Source organism: Candoia aspera, chromosome 2 (assembly GCF_035149785.1).
Source record: "Candoia aspera isolate rCanAsp1 chromosome 2, rCanAsp1.hap2, whole genome shotgun sequence".
Classification (NCBI taxonomy): domain Eukaryota; kingdom Metazoa; phylum Chordata; class Lepidosauria; order Squamata; family Boidae; genus Candoia; species Candoia aspera.
The window spans coordinates 151269839-151292594 of record NC_086154.1 but is presented as its reverse complement, the minus strand read 5'-3'; the positions used below and the strand labels follow the sequence as shown (position 1 = coordinate 151292594).

Below are 22756 nucleotides of genomic sequence, written 5' to 3'. Positions count from 1 at the left end.
TTGAATATTCAGATAGTGTGTCGGAACAAGCCGTACGGGAAGATTGCTACCTTCTTTATTTGAATTTTCCAGGGGGGCACGGGAAGCAGGGGAAGCATCCCGGGCTGGCCATCGCTAGAAACTGAGAGCTGGACCGAACTGACCTCCGCTTGATCCAGCAAAACTCCTGCGCTATTATCTGTAACGAGCTTCTATGGGCAGAGGCAGTCTATCCTCGATGCTTGAGACTAACATCAGGAAAAAGACGAAACGCTGTTCTCTCGCGCCCTGCAGCTTGAGTTCCCAGCAGCACCGAGCCAACCGCCTTTGGAAACCAGGAAGCCGAAAATAAGGACTCCCGGCTTTGCACAGCGTAGCCCAAGACCGCACTCCCTCCCGGACCGTCCGCTTCTCCCTCCCCCGCGCTGTTTGGTTTCTCCCTCTCCCTGAATGGCGACTTGATAAGTTCCGCCCTTTCCTCCCTCCCCTCCTGCCAGATGGTCTGTCCCGAAGCCGCTCCGCCCCCTCCCTCCCCGGTGCGCGCCAAATCGGCTCCCGTCGGGTCCCTGCCTGCTGTCCTGCCGGTCCCGATGCCCGCCCAGGCCGCTCCACTGACCCCGGAGGAGCTGCGCAGGCGGTGAGTGCTCGGCGCCAGGGGGGCTCGGCCAGCGGATCCCCGCCCAAAGGTTATTCTCTCCCGCGTCCTGTCCCGAGGGCACGTTGACCTCCCCCCGTGCGCGTAGCTTCTGCGGTGGCTGGGGCTGGTCTTGGGCACCCCTCTTCTCCTGGGGGGTCCCCTTCGTACTCCCCACAGCCGTCCCACCTTGCATTTCGGGGCAAGGGGAGAGGGACCCCTCGCGCTTCCTATCCTCTTCCTGTTTGATGGTGAACCTCTCTGTTCTCCAAACTGACAATCCCGGACTCCTGGTTTCGCTATTCCGCCTCCCCAGACGTGTCGAGCGGCCGTTGGGTTACGCAGGAACGAAAAAGTTCCCGGAGTGGGAAGTGCGACAGGGGAGACCTGAACTGTATGGAGAGAAGGAAAGGAAGGTTCTCTCCCCACAACCCCCCCCCCCACACACACACTTAATAGCCTGCAATGGGTCTCTGAGTCACTTGGGTGCCCAGTTTTGGGTGGGGGCTTTACTAGGGGAAAGCATTTCTGGGGCTCCCTAGTTGGGAAGAAAGGATATATGCATAAATAGGTGAGTTTCCGCACTTTGGGGACAGGGATAGTGACCAGGAGTGCCAGGCCCTTGAAATTCTTTACGTAATATGCTTTTTTTTTTTTCTTGAAGGGAAAAGATACTTACTTGGGCGAAGGACTGGGGGTCTCTTTTGTTTCTCGTTCATAGGATTGATTGTTTGTCCTCTGTACTATTTTCTTCTCGTGGTCCACCCTCTCCCCCCCCCCCCCGCATAGCTGTCAAGTGACAAAACTTAGTTCAATTTGGGGTAGTTCCTAAAATCAGTAAGGTAATTATGTTATCAACTTTTAGGGCCTTCAGACTTGGGACCTCTTGAATAGAATTGTCTCTCTTCAGCCCAACTATTTTTTTAAAAAAGCAAGGAATAACAAGTGAGGGGATTGTAAGTCTTTGCTAAAAACATTCAAAGGCACCAGCCTTTTTTCTGAGTAGGAGTGTGAGTGCAGGGATATGAGGGGCGTAGAGCATCAGAAATTAGCTGCTCTGTATCTCAGAAGGATTTGGGCCTCATCTTTCCTCTGGCCATCCTTTTCTCTCCTTATGCCACCCCTTGCCATCTGGGACAGGAAGTGAAAACGAATTTCTTTTCCAGTTGAAGGCACATCTTGGCGGGAACATTTGTTTGTGTTTAGGGCAAGGATTAACGCAGGCGCACACACGCAGTTCAGGAAGCATTGGTTAACATGCCCTGGCTTCTGCATAAAAATAAAGGGGGGGCCATCATGGGTTGGGTTTGTTGGCAACCACGAGCTTGCAGGATGAGGTGGTGGCTTTCAGCTCTCTGGCACCTCCAGCAGTGCGCTGCATTTCAATGGAACCTGGCTGTTCCTGAGGGAGGTGGGTTTTTTGTGGGCCTCTTCCCCTGGGCAGAAATATCTGACAATTACGCCAAATAATCAGAGCTGTGCACGTTATCACGTTGGCTCAAAACAAATTGTCTTTGTCTGATTCCTTTTGCTTCCTTGCTTTCACTGGAATGGCTAGCTATCCTCCACCACGGAAACATGTTAGGCACTCTTATCTCTCTTTGCCTGAGCCTGACCTCCTCACTCCAACAGGGTTGCTGTGGACATCTGTCAGTTTCTTTGTACTATGGGAAAATGATTGATCTTTACTGTCCCTCAGCTTTAGGTTTTAGGTTCTATAAGCCCCCTTAAGATTGTTAGAAAACAGAATTCATATACAACTACCTTTCCCTTTTCTTCCTCAGCAGGAAAATAAATTTGGAGACAAATGTTGCTCTCTTTCCTGCTTCTTTAGTTCAGTGTCTGCCATATCTCTGTGTTCCAATTCTCAAGTCCAGCTTAGGTGGTCCTTCAGGCCTGACTGCCAAATGGAGCCCAAAAAGGGGTGCTTATTGAGAACGAGCTGGCTTTTGTGCAACCATGGAGAGCCTGGAAGAAGGAGTGTTCCTTCTCTCTCTGTCTTTTTCAGCTTCTTGTTAAATTGCCTGCAAGCTGGCCTTCTACCTTTAAGGGTGCCATATGTAAGCCTCTCCCACTGTGACCACGGGGAGCAGTTGCAAGGCCAGTCCCACTATCTATTTGTGTATCTCCTTCCTTCTGAGAGAGTCTAGGTTGCTGTTGTCTGGAGTCAGCAGTGGGCAGGAGCTTTCTCACCTGTCCCTCAAGCACCTCAGAACTTCAGCACAGGGATTTTTCTCAACTCTATTTATTATCTTGCCCCTATTTCCACGTTGGCTGTATGTAAAGATGCCATTCTTAGCAAGGTTGGTAATGAAATCCCCTCTAAGTCAGCATTTGTATCTGAGAGTACAATCTCTTCAGCTTCTTCTAACTTCTATTATAGAATTGTCATCCTTGTATTTTGACATGGTTTGTAGTTGTAAGAAAAAGGGCTATATATCAGCCAAATCCTTCAAACTGTCACACCTTGGAGTGCCCCTTTGCCATGTCTTGTATTGACAGTGGGGAGTAATGAGTTTGCTATGGAGAAATACAATCACAGAGTAGAATTTTGAGCAGCTTTGCCTAAATGCTTTAAAGTGAAACTACAGCTATTTTGCTTTGGCAGGAAATTTACAAATTGCATGATTAACCAAGAAGCAATGTGAAGCTGAAGGTTTTTTTTGGTTACTGTGACAGGCCAACGGTCCAGTAGATTGCTTTCATTTAAAAATGTTTTTTTGCAAAGATGGGGGAGCAGAAAGAGACTAAAATTTATTCTTTTTTTTTTTTTTACAATAGCTGCAGTAGTTTGCAATGTGGCATATTGGTTTTGTAGAATGGAAATGCGTTCTCAGTTCTGAGAATTATTTAAAGAGCTTATTTTAATAGTGGAGTGAGGGATGGTAGGTCAAGGCTCAAGGTTTGTCCTAATGATTTTTTTTCTGCTGATTGACCCTAAACAAATCATATATTCAGACTACAACAGTAAAGGAGAGCTTGTATTAGACTTATTGTCTGCTTGTGCAGGTGAACAAGAAGATAAACGAACTGGCTTTGTGGCAGGTTTAGCCATGGTGGTTAAGGCTGGGAGGAAGAAGATAGACAGAGGGACCATTCTTTGGTCAGTTGCAGAAAAAAAACAAGACAATTGGCGCCATAGCTTTTTGTAGTAGCAGTAGCGGAAACTTTTATGACTACTGCCCAACTGTTAAATACAGGGAACTAAAGTATTTTCATTAGATATGAGGTAGAGATGGGGATGTTTTTACAAAGTAAGGCTGAGCAGCATTTTGAAGAATATGAATGAAAAGTCAAAAAGGTAAAGACTTTAATCAGAGTAAATATGACCCACTTTAAATGGTGATGAATAGTGTACTTAAAACTCTATAAGAATAACAGCTGATATCCTTGTTTGAGTGACCTAGTCTGTATCAAGACTAGGTTGGATAATATCGAACTTGGAAATTCCAACATGAAAACTTATCTGGAGTCTCCAAAGAGAATTTTCCACATCAGGAAAGTGGGCACTGAAAAAAGCTGGTGTTTGAACAGAGGTCTTCTCTGTAAAAGAGCAGTATAGTCGTATGGCTGGGTAAGGTATATAATCAGAAAATAAACTATTACTCAAAGAATATGTGTTCCTGCAAGTGGTAATACTAGCCACTTTTGGTATGGGGTAGCCCAAACCATATGTGGGAAAAGATACCACACTCGTATGCTGAATGAGAAAGGAAAACCATCTGTGATGCCTTAACATCAGGGAAGGTTCTAATTGACCAGGACCTGGAGGGTAAGCCAGTGGTGCCTTTTGCCTTGGCCTAGGTTCTGGAGTAATGGGAAGGAGTAATTGTAATTGTTGAAAATGGCACTTCCTTTGCAGTGGTGAGTGTGATTCCCTAGTATGCCTCCAAAGGAAAGCATTTCACTTCACTGGAGTGATAGAATTACTCTGGTCCTGCTGCTGAAATTTTGGTCATGTTTCTGACTGTCTTTGCCCATGGGAGTAAATGACATGTAGTCCAAAGAAGGTCTTAACTCTGTTGTCTCATGGGCACCAGTCTTTGTGTATGGCTGTAAACTCAATTGAATGATATGGTCCAGTAGAAAATATTAATCTCTTTTTTGACAGCTGTCTACCTTTACTAGAAGGTATACGATTTTTAAAATTGCCTTTGAAAGAAGATAGGAAACCTTTGGCCCAGAATCTACCTGTGACTTCTTTTGGCCTGTCTGCATGCCACTGTTTCTGGGGCAGTGAGCTCACCCTGAGCCGTGAAGTCAGCAGTACAAAGAGTCCTTTGAGCCACAAAAAGAAACTCTTTTCCCTGTGATACCCAGATCTCCTGTCCTGTTTCTCACACTTCCAATTCAAGATACAGGCTCTAGGTGAAAGCAGGTAGAAAGTTAGGCTCTCAATGCGTCTTGTTTTACTGTGTTAGTAACCTGGTGAAATGTCTATTTTAGCAGGCACTACAAGAAAGAAGGGATCAGAGGAAAGCAGATAATTGCACAAATGCAATATTTCCTGTAAGAAAGATTGAAGCCCAAAGGCATATTTTTCAGTGTCTCTTATGAATAGATTGTGTGGTGTGTATGTGTCTTTTGCCCTATCTTGCCTTTAGGAACTGAGCCAATTTTCTCCCTCCGAGATAGGGAAGCAGTGCCTGTGCTTATAACCACTACCTCTGTCTTTGCGTTGGCAGCTATAGATCTTTACCTGAAGTACGAGATTTGGCTTTGGGCTTACTCTCTACCTACTCTGCATAGAAATTAAGAGAAGTATTCTTGACTGTGGAATTACTCTTGCCAGTTGGAAGGATCTTCTAAGTTGATATTAATAAAGGGATGAATTGGATATTTCCTCTATGAGTTGAACTTTCACACCATCTCATTTTTTTTTTTTTTGAGATATTTATTTATTTGTAGACTTCTTTTCCTTGTTTAATTTTGATTCCTCCCATGGGAATGTTAAATTAGCTTCCTCCAATTTGGGGGCCTCAAGATAAATTGGACTGCAGCTCCCATCAAGCCTTTTGACTATTCAAGGTAGCTGGGCATGGTGGGATTTGTAGCCCAAAAGATTTCAGGGTCATCAATTTGAGGAAAGGTGGTTTAAATCAAGCTAGACTTCCGTTCTTTTTGCCTTTTCTGGCCTTGGGTGAACAAAGTCACTTTTCTCTTATTACTTTAGTGGTTACTGCCAGCTGAACTGCTTTACCCATACTGGGACAAGGAAAGCGTAAGTGGTTTTTCCAGTCAGCCTGACCAAGAGAAGGCCTATTACTTCCTTGTACAGGTACTTTCCTTTGCCCTAACCCAAGGGATTTGCAGGTGCTCTGAATAAAGGAAGCTGTGCATATGAATGCAAGGTGTGCCTATTAGAACCTGGTAGATTTCAAGGTCAGAACAATGCTAACAAAGCCTATTGGTTTCAGGCCTTCTTGGATGTCAAGTTGATCAGCCAGCATACAGAATCTCAGTACAAGAAGAGATTTAGCCTGATTTTAAGACACAAATGGATTGTAATGCTTTTCTCAAGTTAATGGTTCAAATATTTTAATGAGGAAGAGGAATATGTGGATCCCTTGTTTCTCTAGAGTGAAAAGTGGATCACCTATCTTAAATCAGGGCATTTTATCCTTAGCTTACGCCTGACAAGTGGCCGCCAAGCCATGCTTTATGTAACACTAGACGTATTGATGTACGGGGACTCAATTCTCAATCACTGATTTTAATTATGTGCAATGTAAGTAGTTGAGGTAGTTTATCGTCTAAAAGTGTAAGACTTCTTTCCTCACCTGAAGCACCATCTGAATTGCTTTAGCAAGATACACAATCAAAATATATTTAAATTATACATGCAGGGGTTAACATGTAATACAAATACTGTTTTCAACTGTCAGATATTTCCACTGATCTTAGTCAGCCCTCATTTACTTTAGAGGCTGCCCTCCATCTTAAGCATAACATTGCAAATGTTGTTGCAGCCCTAAAGGGTATTCTTTATGTGGTCCTTTATTTCTTGGATTCTAACAGAGATCCAGAGGAAGCCCCAAGCTTGCATATTCCCCCTTGCTGTCATTTCCACTATGGAAAAAAAGTGCACAGATGGAATGGTAAGATCTTCCACTCAATGAAGGATCTCCTTTGATTGCCCACAATAGCCTGGTTCACATATATTGTGCTAAGCCAAACTGAGGTTTGGCTGTTTATGGGTTCATGTTTTTATGTCGATCAAGCCAACTGTAGCATGCTCAACAGACCATAGTTAAACCTTGGCTTGGCACAATATGAAAGCTTTGTCAGTGAGTCATTTCTGAATTTGTCTGTTTCAGAAGGAGCTACATCCTATTGTGATTCGTTCTGTGATGAAAGTAGTCACAGAAGGTCAAAGGGATTGTGTAGATCTAAATCCGTTGCTGATCTCCTAACCTGGCTTTCATTTCAGAGGTGAAATTTCAGCTGACCCTCCAGAACCCAAGAGTGCAAAACAGAAAACCTGATTTGTGATGTTTTTGTGTTTTGTTTTAAAAACAGGCTGAAAGATCTGGAGAGGGATGAAGATGATCTTGGTGAAAGAGTAAGTCATAAACTTCTCCCTTTACCTGCTCACTGCAGCCTTCCCATGGAAAAACATGCAAATATCCTTCTGCATCAATTGCTTGGGAAGCTTCTGCAGACCTGGGTTGCCAGCTGTAGTACTCACCTATTCTTTTTTCCTCTCTTGCTTTAGGAATGTGTTAAGGAAAAACTGAGTTTGATACATGGTTTCTTACAAGTAGATGTTCAGAATCAGCTAAAAGATCTGGAGACCAAGTTGTGCAGAGAGGAACTTTCTGAGGTATGTAATCAGGATAAATAGATTCATCCCATTGTATTCAAGTATTGTTTGCTTTACCTGCCTTACAGTTTAATGTGCAGAATTGCTAACAGTGATTTCAGAATTAGTGGATGCACAGTTTGCCGCAAGTCTAAATTCATTCATTTTTGTTCCTGCAAGTTTTTGTTGCATACCTCAACTTGCATCTGATTAAGTCACACTGCTAGAGAAAACAGTGGTACTATCTTTTTTTGCTTTGTGATTTAATTATGTCTGAAATCTCTCTATAGTGATCTATAGGAAGAAAGACATGAACTGAGAATTGCTGCAAATTTATGTAGATGTCTTCAAACTAAGTCTGGAAATCAAAATACAAAGCAATGCTACTGATCCATGTATAATTCGCCCTGTTATAGAAACCAGTTCTGATAATTCAGAACCCCCAAAGGCTAAGTTTTAAGGGAGATTATTTTTGAGTATCATAATTAGCTGTTGTTGCTGCAAGTCTATGAAGCACCAATAGAAGAGAGTATCTGTAGCTCAGGGTTGAACTGTGGAGTCCTTGTTGTTCTCTGAGCTTGGTTGTTTGCTTGCAGATGTTTCATTACCCCACTAGGTAACATCATCAGTGCTAGTGAGTGTGGGGTTTGCTCCCTGTTTATATACAGTAGCTTGCTCTGCCAGTGTTCGTTTGTTTATTAAATTTGTACACTGCCCATCTCACTATAAAAGCAACTCTGGGCAGCTTACAAATAGAGAATCATAAAAACCATTATAAAAATACAAAAAAATACAAGAAGGTAAAGGAGAAAAACTAAAAGACGGAAAGAGTGTCTTCAAACTACCAACCATTCCCAGGACTGCCTACTATTCTTGGATCCCCAAGCTAGTTGGCAGAGCCAGGTCTTAACGCTCTTCCAGAAGGCCAGAAAAGTGGGGGCGAACCTCACCTCAGGGGACGAGATGTTCCATAGGGCAGGGGCAACAGCAGAAATGGCTCTCACCCTTGTCCCCGCCAGTCAAAATTCTTTGACTGACAGGGTCCATAACATGCCTTTCCTGCTGGCCTGGGTGGGACAGGTCGATGTAATTGGGATGAGACAGTTCCTCAGGTAGCCTGGGCCCTTGCCATGAAGGGCTTTAAAGGTGATAACCAACACTTTGAATTGGACCTAGAAGCACAGCAGCACCCAATGCAGCTTGCACAGCAGAAGTGTTACATGCAGAGGCCTAGAGGCACCCATAACTGCCTGCGCCACCACATTCTGCACCAGCTGCAGCTTCCAGATACTTTTCAAGGGTAGCCCGATGTAGAGTGTCGGTGGGGGTATGGTTTTCTCCTCGGTAGTACCTTGATTAGGGTATTGTGTTTCCGCTTGATTGTTTGTCTCCTTGTTTGTTTGTCTCCTTGGTAGTTCCTTGATTGGGGTACTGTTTTCTGCTTGATAGTTTATCTGGTGTTAATCCCTGCTTATCTGGGTGTAGGCTGCTGGAGAGAATCTGTTCTAGTCTTTTGTTTCCTTAGCTTTTTTATTGTCTCTTTTGCAGGGTGTGTAAATGTGGTTTATCTCTATGTGTCTATTGATGGCTGATGTAATCAAGGTACTACCAAGGAGAAAACCACACCCCCACAATACTGGCAGGGCAAGCTACTGTATATAAACAGGGAGCAAAGCTCGCACTCACTCACACTGATGATGTTACCTAGCCAGGTAACGAAAAGTCTGCAAGCAAACAACCAAGCTCAGAGAGCACCAAGGACTCCGCAGTCTATGACATTTTTGCTGAACTTCGTAAACTGAATGGGGAAACACCTACCCCAGTTTACTACTGAGCTTCTTGCTCGTTTAGTTGGAAAAATTTCTAAACATGGCATTCTAAAATTTAAATCCATTTGCTTTGCTAAGGACTTCATTACAAGGGAATTCTCTATTGCGTGTACAATTGTCTTATTGCTTCAAACAGTTTTAATTTTTGTTCCTGGAATTTGAATCTTCTTTTACCTTCTTCCATTGATCAAAGAGCAAGGAATATTGCTAGATCATTCTTTTTAATGAAAAATAAAATGCCAATATATAATTTCGCTCTAAAGGTAAATTTTCAAATTCCAGATTTATGCCTGGGGAGATTGATATCTGTCTTTTCACTCAGTAATTTAGATTGTTCTCTAACTGGATCAATAAACCATTAATGAGGATTCCATTCATATCATTTTCTAAGCACTGCATGCTACTTGAATAACAGAACTGTAAAAACAGGCTTAGAATTTACTAATAAAAAGTCGTAATTATCCCAAGTTAACCTATTTAAAAAGTGGAATAACAAGGTATGTCTTTTACGATCTTCACACACACAGTGTTCTACCTGGGATGGAGAAAAGTGTGAACATGCATGTTACCAGCATAGTGAGAACCTGCTCCTAAGTTTCCCAAACCAATACATTTGTTAGTTATTGGCAAACTGTTTCCATGAGTTAGGGAAATGGATGTCCCTATTTCTTTTTTTAAGTGGAAATATGAATATTCATAATTCAAGAGTCGAACCCTATAGAATTGAAATGAACAATGGGTTTATTAGTTGCTCCTGGTAAGTTAGGAGGCGGCATCTCATGGAAGTACAAGGGAGATCCTAACACTTGGTCCATTCGAATCTTCTCCCCCCCATCTATAAATATATTCAACCTGCTAGTCTTTCCCTTCTACCACAGGAACTATACCTGGCCAGAGTCAAAGCTCTGCTCCATAAAGAACTCTCTTTGGAAAATGGAGACAACTTGGCATTTGGCCAGAAGCTCAATGGATGCTCGGAAAATGGCGGCTATGGCAGCGATGAATCTGAGAGAGCAGAGAGCAAGGGGAAGGAGGAAAGCAGCATGGAAGTTGAAGAGGTTGCCTCATCTTCCTCCTCAACACCGTTGTCTTCACCATTTATGCCAAAAGCTCGGAGGGGCAGGAAGAACAAGTCCAATAGTGAGAACAGAAGTAAGAAGTCATTTTCAGTCCATTTAACAGACACTTGAGGGGGGAGGCTTAGTTGTAAATTTGGGCCTTAAAGGGATAACATCCTAAATTACCTCCAAGGGTTTTTTCCCCCTTCGCTAGGTCTCAACTGGCCAACATAATGTTGTATGAGCAAATGGGCTTGTAAGCAACCTTATAGTAGAAGTAGGATCTTTGAACATATTTACCAGGCTCAGACCAATTTTATTAAACAGCCTGAGTGTGATGAAATTGTATATGGTCATCTTACTTTCTTTGTTTTGGAGGCCTTTGTCCTGTAATTTTTTTTTCTTTATTTTACTGTCTAAAAATTATGTATTTTGCATGAAGCTACCGTTTAATTGTAGTGTGATTTGTATTGCAATTTTCAGAAGTTGTAGGCCTCCCTAAGAAAACTTTGCCTTGAAAGGTGACATAAACATTTTTAAAATAAATACAATAAATAAGAATCTAAGAGGAGAGGCGGGCAAATGTCTCCCACAGAAGCACAATTGCAAAGGACCTTTGTGTACCAATGATGTCTAGTTTTTTGCATTCTCCCACATACACACAGCACATATACTTACTCTCCTGTCACAGCCTAAGAAATCCCTGTGGAATTGCAGTAGACCACCGCTATCTTACTGGGGCATAATCCATGGAGACTAGATGTATTCCTTTGAATCAGGAGTGTACAGCCTGCATTAAACATTTTTAAAATGACAGCCATAATTCCTGCCTGGCAACATTTTTTAAATGAATTTGCAGGAACCTCAACCAGCTCCAGGATCACCCGTAGTTCTGGCAAGCAGCCAACCATAGTGGCTCTATTTTCCAAAGGGTGAGTAAGTTGTGGGAAACCCTGGTGTGGCTTTTTTGTACTTTCATCTGTTTGTGCCTCTTCTGATTCTTCATTGACAGTTGTAAGCTCTTTTTTTTCCCCCTTTACTCCAACTGCCACATGATCACTTGCATTGAAGTGCTTAATGTCGAGGAGCAGGCAGTGATAAATAGAGGGATACCTGCTTCCAATGAGGAATAAAGCAGCAGACTGGCCTGGGGCAAGGACAGGCATCGGCAAGTGAGACCTTCACAGAGCATCTGGAGATAGCTTGTAATGACAGTTGCTGGTTCCTAATCAGATTTCAGTAACAGTACAGCTAGTCCTCATTTAGCAACCACAGTTGGGACCGGCAACTTGGCCGCTAATGGAAAATCACGTGACCATGACTGTGCTTATGATTTTACTTCAGCTGGCCTTTTTCCCCTCTCCCCTGCCCTTTGGAATGTTCACCCTGGCACTGGGATAATTAGAAGGGAATTAATGTTTGCATTTAAATTCATTGGAGAGGAAGCGATTACAGGAGAGTAAGCAGGCACACAATGGGGAATACACATAGAAAGGAATGTGCTAGTGCTGGCTGTTTGCCTAGTGTGCTTGCAGCCCTCAGCATGCTAGGCAAACAGCTGGCACTAGCACATTCTTTTCTATGTGTATTCCCCATTGTGTGCCTGCTTACTCTCCTGTAATCGCTTCCTCTCCAATCTCTCCACTCTGCAGGGGAGAGGGGACACCAGACAAGGCATACTAACTGACTATAATGGTGTACACATGACTGAGAGAGATGCTGCAAAGGTCATACAGGTAGTCCTTAATGACCACAGTCAGGACTGGAATTTTGGTTGCTAAGCGAAGTGGTCATTAAGCAAATCAGACCTGATTTTACGACCTTTTTTGCAGCAGTTATTAAGTGAATCATCATGGGCATTAAGCAAACCAAGTGGTGGTTAAAACGAATCACGCAGTTCCCCATTGATTTTGCTTGCCAGAAGCTGGCCAGGAAGGTCAAAAACAATGATCATGGGACACTGCGACAGTCATAAATGCGAACCAAATCATGATCATGTGACCGTGGGGGATGCTGCAACGGTTGTAAGTGAGAGGACCGGTCGTAAGTCAGTTTTTTCAGTACCGTCTTAAGTCTGAACCATCACTGAACAAATGGTTGTTAAGTGAGGACTACCTGTAAATGTGCATCTTGGTTGCAAAGTTATTTTTTCAGCACCATTGTAACTTTGAATGGTCACTGCATGAGGTAGTTGGTAAGCGAGGTCTACCTGTAGATAGTCTCTTCCAAGTATGGTACAGCAGTGATTGAAAGCAAGCCTTGTTACAGAATCAAAAACATATATTATTACAGCTTGTATGTTAGACCAACGCTGGGGAGCCAAAGTACAGGCATGCATCTAGCTACACATTACACTCAACCATAAGTGACTGAGCCTGGTTAATTTTTAGAAAGAGGACCAGTTTGTGGGGAATGAAGAAGTTGGGAGAAGGATGGGACTGATCTCATTTTCCTTAGCTTTGTTTTTCCTCTCTCATTAATGCATACTATGAACAGGTCCTTGGATTAATTTCTTTGTTTTATGCATCCATTTTATGGTTAATCACAATAGGTCCAATAAACGCAAATCAGACGAGGTGAATGGAGAGCTAAAACAAGAAAGTAATGCAGAAAATGAGGAGGAGGAGGAGGAGGAAGAACTGCCTGGAGAAAAGGTATGCTTGTAACTTAGTCTTCTCCCATTTGGCATCCTCTGGATGTGCTGTCTGGAACTTTCAGCTTAACCCATCTGAGAGTTAGGGAAGGCTTGTGAAATCCTTTGAAAGTACAGTTCTCTCATCCCCCCACCCCCCGATAAAGTACCCGAATACCTCACTGTGCAATACGTATCACCCAGGACAAATTAATTTTGGATTTAATATTACACTGTTGCCCTTTTGTAAGGGAGATGTTTACTGATGCTAACCAGATCTGGCTTCAAGATTTGAGCTGCATCTTTTTCCAGTAATAAAAAAAATATGCAAACTTTTCAACATTTTTTGTTTCCCATTTCCCTCTCAAGGAACAAGATGAGAAAAGAATCAGAACCGAAACCAAAGAAGGGTAAGTTCTGTTGGCTGGACACTTCAGATCTGAGGTTAATTGTCAGAACTCTTTCTTCTTCCCAGCTTATTAGCAGTTACCTAGAACAGTGACCCCAAGCACGAATATGCTTGGCAGAGAGTTGCTTTTTTTCCTTGGGAGTGAATTGTCAGGCAGAGCTCAGTGTTAATTACACGCATCAGCCATGGGACAAGGGCCAGATGCAAATGTGGGCAGTGATTTCTGAATTTTTAGTGCAGACGGCATTGCAAATATGGCTGGCCGTGCATTCTGTCTCTTGGATTTCACTAATTTGGTGGTCTCTAAGTTTATGGAACCACATTTCCTAGGATTTTTAGCCATGCCAGAAGGGAATTATTGTAGACCCAATCTCAGTGAGATTCCTGACCTGGAAAGGCTGCTGCACTTTCTCTTTTCCATAGCAACTTAAGATGCCAGGGCGGTATCCTTTTTGCATGTGATCACCCTGCAGCCATCTCTTCCCCTTCAGACCTATAATATCTAGCACAGGGATGGAGAACCTGTAATTGTACAGTTGTTGCAGAGCTACAATTCTAAGTGGGCTTAGTCAGCATTGGCATGGTATGCTGGCTGTTGTACTTCAGCAACATCAGAAGGGCCGACTCTGATCTTGCATAATGTACTGAAGCTTGGAGGAAACGTTGCTGCTGTGTTTTTGCAGCAGAGCATTCTTCTCCTTTTGCGTGGAGGAACGGAAAAGAGTAGCGAAGATAGTTCCTATGTTTTTTAAACTTTGGTAATCGTGACTGAGTAAAAGGTGGGCCCTGTAATTATACTTAGGTTCCAGTATTTATGTAGATGTGTCACTCTGTGCAGTTAGCTCTGACAAGGAAATGGAGGGGGAATTTTTGTAAGGTGGTAGAAAGCATGGAGTTATCGATCATTAAAAGACAAGGATGGTTATATTCCCACCAATCAGAAAAGGGTTCTTCAAGTTTAATGAACAGTTCAGCATTTGCTGAGTGCTTTATCATGTTACTGCAGAGATTGGAAGTAATGATTATAGAACTGGAGCATATGCCAGTCTGTTCTGTTTTCATAACAGTGGAAATGTTACTATAGTGTAGTCAGTTGTCTACCTCCTTGGCAAACTTAGCTTTTTCCAAGCTTGTCTAATCAAAGAAATACTGTGCATGTGCATTTAGATTTATATCCCACCTTTTGATTACAGGATTCTGGTCAGCAATCTTGTAATGTAAAAGGCACCACATTAATAACATTATAAATGTGCTACTGTTGGTTATTGGAATCCAAGAACTGTAGAAAACCTGTATCAAATGGCTTAAACAACGTTATAATAGACCATATTTCCCTACTTCTGTCATTATGTGTGTCCCCAGGTCTGAGATAAAAGAAGAAGCAAATCAGGTCAAAACTGTGACTCCTGTTAAAGTAAGCAGACATTTCATTTTTGTGGTTTTGTTTGTTTGTTGAATAAAAAATTGACTAAGCTACTTATGTATACTATATTTGCTAAATTGAACCTGAATGTTGAAAGCAGTTTGATGCAGATGAGCCTTTCCCTCTTGGATGGTAAACCATACTGCATATATCTTTGGCTGAGAAGCATGTTTTAATTAGCTGTCTCTGCCATTGTTTTGGTGAAAGCTATTAAATATTCCAATAGCCCAAAGTATAATAGTAAAAGTTCTAAAGCACTCCCACATACCACATAAAACTTTATGAGAAATGGCCATCTCTAGCTTCTGACAATTCAGAATCTGCTCAGTATATTTGAGTAAGAAGAGGAGAAAGGTACAACCATCTTCATGCATGGTGAGAGGCTATAGATAATCATGCTGCTGTTTGCTAATGGTTGTTTTATTCTGTGCTTAGCAGTGTTTCTTTGCTTTATAAATGTTTGGCATTACCTCCTGCCTGTCATTGGTAAATAATCAGCCCTTCCCAACTTGATGCCTTTCAGCTGCTGCAGTTCTCCAGCCAACATGAACACTGTAGTGCGGTATGTCTGAAAGGCAGCAGCTTGGAAAAAACTGAAATAATCTGTAGTTATTGAAACTAAACAATCACATTAAATCATAACGTGGTTTGTTTACATTAAGTGAAAGCCAGTGCATAAATTCAGCTATGTTGCTTGTACACTATAGATTGTGGCTTGTTAACCATCCATGGCTAAAACAAGCTATGGCTTAGCACAATACATGAGCCTAGTATCATACAGCAAAATTTGTGGGTCCTGGAATCCACCCTCTGAGCAGCAATAATTCTATACTCTCTGTAAAATTCTTGAATTTATGAAAAAAAAACTTACTTTTTTTAGTTTTTCAAAAAATACACTGCTATGCAATATGTTCCTGTTTTGTCCTCTGGCTTTGTGGATGGGTGTGCTTTTAAATACCATTGCCCTTTGTTTGTGTGAAGTAGTAATTATATATTATTTCAAATTAACTTTATCCTATTATAAAATATCTGGGTTCATGCTTACCTGAATTCAGTCTTCCAGCTGTGTACTTTTTCTATGACATTTATATAAGGCTCCTTTTAGAACGCTTGTACCACATCTCTGATTCACCTCCACACAAGAGCCTCTCAATTCAGTGTTGTATGTTTTTCTAAAATGGTAAAGTTGATTATTTATAAAAGAAGCTTACAGAGGAGGACGGGAATTTGAAAAGCTGATTTTGTCTATTCTGTATAAATACCTTGGGTCCACTTTAATTAGGAGATCAGCAAAACAGAACAAGCTGGCAACTAAGTACACAAATATTTTATAGTAGCTAGGGTTAAAATCATCTTAGGCTTCTTCATTAAAGCAAGGGCGGGCCTTCAAGTGCCATCCTGTGACAGCTGGAATGCCCTGCATATGCCACTGAAATTCAGCAGCATGCAAAGACCCATCCCTGAATTAAAGGGCAGCAAGTACTGAAAAAGCAGTGTTTGAGCATTCACGTAAACTGCAATATGTTAATTACGTGTTCCAATATATTGTTCTCAAAATTAGATTCAGCAGAGATTCCTGAATTCATGAAACATTTCTGATGTCCTTGACTCTGGACAGAATTAAAGTTTTTCTGTCATGCCTTTCCTTCTAGACGACCCCTCCCAAGTGCATTGAATGCAGGCAGTACTTGGATGACCCTGATCTGAAGTTCTTTCAGGGAGATCCTGATGATGCAGTAAGTCAGTCCACTGTTGCAGGTGAAAGTCAAAACTTCCTCATTTGAATGTTGTCAGAATGAAGACAAAATATTATTTTTTCCTAGCTGGATGAACCAGAGATGTTGACAGATGAACGCCTGTCCATTTTCGATGCCAATGAAGATGGATTTGAGAGCTACGATGACTTGCCCCAGCACAAAGTGACATTTTTCAGGTAAAACTTCATTCTGATTCACTGTAAAGTGTTGATTAGAAGGTGTTCTGCTTTGGGGAGATTAAAAACCCAGTGGATTTTCTTGTTCTCATTAAGTAAGCTTCTGCTAACAAGTTTGGTTTTTTATAGTAATTTTATTAAGGATTAAAATTTACAACAACAGAAACTAATACAAACTAAAAAGAAAAAAAGAAAAAAAGAAAAAAATAGGTAGGTACAGAAAAGAAAAAAGAGAAAGGAAAATAGAAAAGAAAGAAAAAATAAGAATATAGTAAAGAAAAAGAAAAGGAATATATAAAGAAATGACTTCCCCCTTCATCACAAGTATAAACAATTTTAGTAACTTACCACCTTCTCTTAAAATACAACAAATGATCTCTTCTTCCCATATCCCATCTGTTATCTATAAACAAATCCATAAAAGCTCGTCATTTGAGTCTTTATGTCAGCAAAAGTCCATTAAGGGTTACCAGAGATAACAACATCTGTCTTAACCTTGATCAAATAAACCAACTTTATATTCATTCCTTTTACTTTTAACAATCTTGATCTTTAATCCCTTCAAATAATGTCCTAGAACTTGATTTCTTTTCATTTTTTCTTTATCCCTTCTCACAAAATCCTTCAAAGCTCTAACAAGCCTCTTTTGTAAATCCAATATAAGAAAATTATCCAGGTCACTCTCTTATTATTTGTAATAACTCTTTTAATTATTAAGACATCAGCCAGTTTCTTTTATATGTCCAGCGCAACATCTTTTTCCATATCATTCTTATAGCCTGTCATTTTTAAATCCACTTTCAAATCAGTCTCAATCATGTCATTGTTCTTCTTCCATAGCATCTTTTAAACACAGTCTATCTATAGAATTAACTTCTGGCTCCATTGTTCAAAAATATCCTTCAGTATGTCCAGTGTTAAAATATTTTGCTTTATTCTGTATTAGAAGTCAAGTTTGAGTATTCTTCTTTAATTGTGATCTTTAGTTACTTCTAGTTCCCTCTGGTGTCCAATTTTTAGTCTTATTAAGTTTTTTTAAGTAATTCAAAACAAAAGTATTTTCCTTTATAATTAATTCCAAAATCTTATTTCAAATTTATCTGGACCTGTAGTCCGTTTGTAACTTTCTAAAATCAAAGTTTTACCTCCCGACCCCACTTGCTGTTTATTTCAGGAAAAAAAAATTAAGTCTTTGAACTTGTATTTAAAACTTCTTTCACCAAGGATTGAAGGAAACTCACCTGGTGCTGTCCAACTTGTTGATCCAAAGGTTCCTGACAGCTGAAAAGCAGCTAGCAAGCAATTTCTGAAAGTGATTAAAAAAGGAAGTATGCAAACCCAGTGCCCTTTTAAAGGCGCCGACTGCAGTTTGAGCAAGATGGCTGTTCCCTCATCTCCCAGCACTCTAAACCCACCAGAGACCACTGTCTTGCAGTCTCCTCATGGGGAACAACTGTCTGGAGCACTTGTGGAGAATCTCAAGTCCTTTCCCTGTCCGGAGAGGAATTACGAAGAGCCAGTCTATTCTCTGGCTCTTCATTCCGCTACAGTCGTTGGCTCCGCTTTTCATCGTCAGTTTGCCACTTCTTCCCCAGAACGGCTTCTGCTAACAAGTTTGAATGAGGCATCTGCTCATAAAATACTTAGGAAAGAGGGTATATATAGACAGGTAGATAGTCAGAAAGGAAGTAGGTAATAGCCTTACTTTTAAAGTTTGTAAATTCTAGTTTCTCCCAGCCCAGAGAGTCATGCTACTACAAGTGAGAATCTGCTTGTCTACCTGCCAGACAAAATAGTTGACAGTGATTTGGGATGGGATTTAAGATCCCAGAATGGGAAGTAAGTTTTGAAAAAGCTGGAAGAATGGCAAAGGCATGAAATTTCCATTCTTAAGTGCATACTGACATAAAAAGAACAATCCTAGATCAGATTAAATGCCTGCCTGGTCCAGCATTCCATTCCCACAATGGCCAGCTAAATGCTACCAGCAGAATGTGAATGCAGTAGCATCATCCCATTTGTATTCTCCAGATACTGACATCAAGAAGTTTACTGCCTCTAATGTTAGAGACAATATACCCAAGCATAACTAGTAGCACCTTAGCCTTCATAAATTTGTATCGTCTTTGAAAGTCATCATTGGTGATCAAAATTGTTACTTGTAATAAAACTTTTGCTTATTAAATCCACGCCTTAATTAAACAATGAAGAAGTACTTCATTTTATCTACTCTGAACCTCCCACTGCTCATCTTCACTGAATGGTTCACTGAATGTTTCTGGTTTGTGAGAGATGGAGAGAAACATCTTCTCTACTTACTTCATATCATGTACTAGATGGTTTTATAAATGTCTCATGTCCTTCCCCTTTTTTACTTGCCTGTTTTCTAAGATAAAAAGGCCCAAATATTTCCTCATAAGTGAAATACTGTGATGCATTGATCATTTTGGTTGCCCTTTTCCAGATCTACGATATCCTTTTTGAGGTATAGTGGTCAGAAATATATACAATATTCCATATGTGATCTCGCCATATATTCTTACAATACCTATTATATTGGAGGTTTGATGTTCAGTTCCTTTTCCCAGTCCTTTTGGGACAGCTGGCTTAATAGTCAAAGTATTTTTCTTGAGTAAACCCTAATGTGAATTTGAATGGATGGATGGATGGATATGTCCCAGTATGCATTACTTTATACTTGCCATTTTAATGTTCTTTCTCCCTATATCAGGGATAACTCTAACCCCCAAGCCCCCTTTCAGCAGTCCTTCTAAGCCCCTTTGAAGCATGAGTGCTGAAAACTGATTGCACAGTTTCCTATCAGTTTACATTGAGAAAAAGAGATGAAAACTTAATATGCCTAAAATAGACATACGACGATTGACATGACTAATGGAGATTGTTATTGATACCCACTGGTATAGTTCTTACTGTCTGAGTGCAAGAAGATTCTGGGCAAGAAAGGAGGGTTGGCGAGGCAGGGTCCATGGGTGTCATAGTGTATTCAACACAATAAGCTGCTTAGATTTGTTTTAGTGGAAGTGATAATAGCCCTTGTAAATAAGCAAACACACAAACATGCACTCCTCATGGCCATAATTCACTTTCCCTAGCTTGTTCCACCTTAGCCTGTTCTTTTTTGGTCACCACTTCCTTTGATTCTTCACTGCAAAAGCACAGGTCCTTAGTTGACATGTGTACTGCCTTGTTATATGGGAACTGTTCTGTGTATATTAATGGTAGGCTGTACGTTTGTATTTGGCTATAATGAATAGGAAGTGTACAATTGATCAAAAACTCTGCAACCATCACATTCTCTCTACAGTGTATATGATCGAAAAGGTCATCTGTGTCCATTTGATACCGGTCTCATAGAAAGGAATATTGAACTCTACTTCAGTGGTGCTGTGAAGCCAATATATGATGATAACCCATGCCTGGATGGTAAGAGAAACAAGGGCTTCCTTGGTGCAAGGCTCGGGAAATATGAATCTTATATCTTTATCCAGTGACCATTTTGCAGCCTGAGGTTTGTGTAAAATCTGACTGTCTAGAATTTCCAGAATGGTGATCAAAGAGTTTCCTCCTGGTAGTAAGTTCTTGGGCTTCCAGAAGACTCCAGCTGGCTGTAGCTAACAGATGGAGTCTTTTAAGTCATCATATTCAGATATATTAGAAAGTGTTTATCTTACATAATATTTGTGTCAGTGAAAAACTGATGCTGAATAATGCTATTATGAAGTTATTTCTTTGCATTTACTTCATGCATTTACTTTTGAGAGCCAGTTTGGTATAGTGGCTAGGACATCAGGCTAGAAACTGGGAGATCATGAGTTCTAGTCCCACCTTAGGCACAAAGCCAACTGGGTGACCTTGGGCCAGTCATTTTCTCTCAGCCCTAGGAAGCAGGCAAGGGCAAACCACTTCTAAAAAACCATGCCAAGAAAACTGCAGGGACTTGTCCAGGCAGTCGCCAGGAATCAAAAACGGATTTGAAGGCACCAAAAAAAAAATTCATGTAAAGTAGACGGGAACTACTTTCAAATTTTATAAGACATTAAAGAATTGGGCCTTTCGGTTTCAAAATGCAATAAATACCTGGAAAGGAAGTTAGGAACTATTACCATTTTACATCACAAGAAGCCAAAATAACATTTAATATGCAAACTGAAAACTCCCCAGTAGACCAAGTATTTTCAGACTTTAGGGCAGGAATATGCAACCTCTTTTCAGTCAAGGATGTGATTGCACTTTGAGTGGTCTCCTAGGACTATATTCCAAGGAGTGGATGAGACCAAAACAGTCTCAATTAGGTACAGTTAACATGATCGTTTCCCATGTGTCTAAATCATTTGCTATTTTTACCTTAAAAATTACAGCGTGGTGGCAACTTTCGCAACAGTTCCGGGAACCCTGCTGAAAGCATTGGGATTGCACATGCCATAGTTAGATTGTGCATCTTTGTCCTAAAAGAAAGCAAAGATTGAGAACATATCAAAGTTATTTGCACTAGTCAAAGTTGGGCTTAGTGATACATATATGTCTGATCTGATAATTAAGTTATAAAAAGTCAGAAATGTTACTAACACTCAAGAAAAGTGGAATAAATATTACAACAACAATAATAGTCTAGAAAAGCATGGGGATGGATTAAATCTCCCTTTTGTTTCTGTTACTGTTTCAGGGGGTGTCCGAGCCAGAAAAATGGGCCCCATCAATGCTTGGTGGATCACTGGTTTTGATGGAGGGGAGAAGGCTTTAATTGGCTTCACCACAGGTAAGGTCGTTGGGGCAAATTGGAGAAACCATTGTAGGGATTGATTCTCAGAAGCGTCAGTTGTGTTTCTCTTACATGCTGGGTTCAAAGTGCATTAGGGTGCAATCAGGCAGATAGAATTAAGTCTGGCTGAACCAAAACATTTTTCCACATTTCTGCTGCCCTTCCCCAACACATATTCCACACTGAGATCTGTTAAATGCTATATAGTAGAAACAACAACTCTCCTAAATTCACAATTATTTTGCCACACTATGCTTGTTTTATCCAATGAAGGGCACATGCCACCAGGCTTGATAGGTACAGGTAGTCCTCAATTTATGACCACAATAGGGACCAGAAAATTCATCATTAAGCGGCGTGGTTGTTAAGTGAGGCATCATGTGACCGCATCCAATTTTACAGCCTTTTTTGCCATAGTTGTTAAGCAAATCACTGTGGTTGTTAAATAAGTCACATGGTTGTTAAGTGAATCACACAGTTCCTCATTGATTTTGCTTGTCGGAAGCCGGCTCAAGAAGTCACAAATGGTGATCGTGTGACCCCAGGACTCTGCAACCATCATAAATGCATGCCAGTTGCCAAGCATCTGAATTTTGATCATGTGACCATTGGGATGCTGCAACGGTCGTAAGTGCAAGGACTGTTGTAAGTCACTTTTTCCAGCACCATCATAACTTTGAATGGTTGCTAAATGATTGGTCGTAAGTCAAGGACTGCCTGTATGTTCTTTGGGAATGGTACAAAGCAGCTGATTGTAATCCATGGTTATGTGTTTAGAACTCTGAAAACAATAGGTTGCATTCCCAGTTATGTATATGTTGGCACCCGAGTCCCATTAACTGGACATGCGTTTGCTTTGTGTTCTAGCCTTTGCAGATTACATCCTGATGGAACCTAGTGAGGAATATGCCCCCATCTTTGCACTGATGCAGGAGAAGATTTACATGAGCAAGATTGTTGTTGAATTCTTACAGAACAATCCTGATGTCAGCTATGAGGACTTGTTGAATAAGATAGAGGTTAGTCTGACTAAGCAGGGAAACTCGATTTTTCATCCAGTGTAAGAGAACATACCAATTTAGTGATTGTTCTCAGAATTCATAACACCAGACTGTGAAGCTATAGATAACAACATTTGGCTTATCAGGTCTTTGCTTCCCAAATGTAGAGAGAGAGCGAGATGACCTTGACAGAAATATGCAAGAACTGTTACCTAGGCAAAGAGGGCTGAAGATTGATGTCAGCCCCACTAGATAGACCAGACTAGAAAATCAACT

At 41.0% G+C, this 22756-nt stretch overlaps 1 protein-coding gene across 2 annotated transcripts in view; it reads left to right on the top strand.

Moving 5' to 3' along the window:
• Positions 1 to 520: 520 nt before the first annotated feature.
• The window catches only part of DNMT1 (DNA methyltransferase 1), a 40645-nt gene continuing 18409 nt past the window's right edge, over positions 521 to 22756 (top strand). For both annotated transcript variants that reach the window (XM_063294303.1, XM_063294304.1), the window contains exons 1-13: positions 521 to 616; positions 7133 to 7175; positions 7329 to 7436; positions 10123 to 10396; positions 11162 to 11234; positions 12854 to 12956; positions 13304 to 13344; positions 14706 to 14757; positions 16419 to 16502; positions 16590 to 16699; positions 20025 to 20143; positions 21384 to 21476; positions 22347 to 22498. In XM_063294303.1, coding sequence (XP_063150373.1) covers positions 570 to 616; positions 7133 to 7175; positions 7329 to 7436; positions 10123 to 10396; positions 11162 to 11234; positions 12854 to 12956; positions 13304 to 13344; positions 14706 to 14757; positions 16419 to 16502; positions 16590 to 16699; positions 20025 to 20143; positions 21384 to 21476; positions 22347 to 22498 — 1299 coding nt within the window. In that variant the 5' untranslated portion in view covers positions 521 to 569. The remainder of the gene's footprint in view (positions 617 to 7132; positions 7176 to 7328; positions 7437 to 10122; positions 10397 to 11161; positions 11235 to 12853; positions 12957 to 13303; positions 13345 to 14705; positions 14758 to 16418; positions 16503 to 16589; positions 16700 to 20024; positions 20144 to 21383; positions 21477 to 22346; positions 22499 to 22756) is intronic.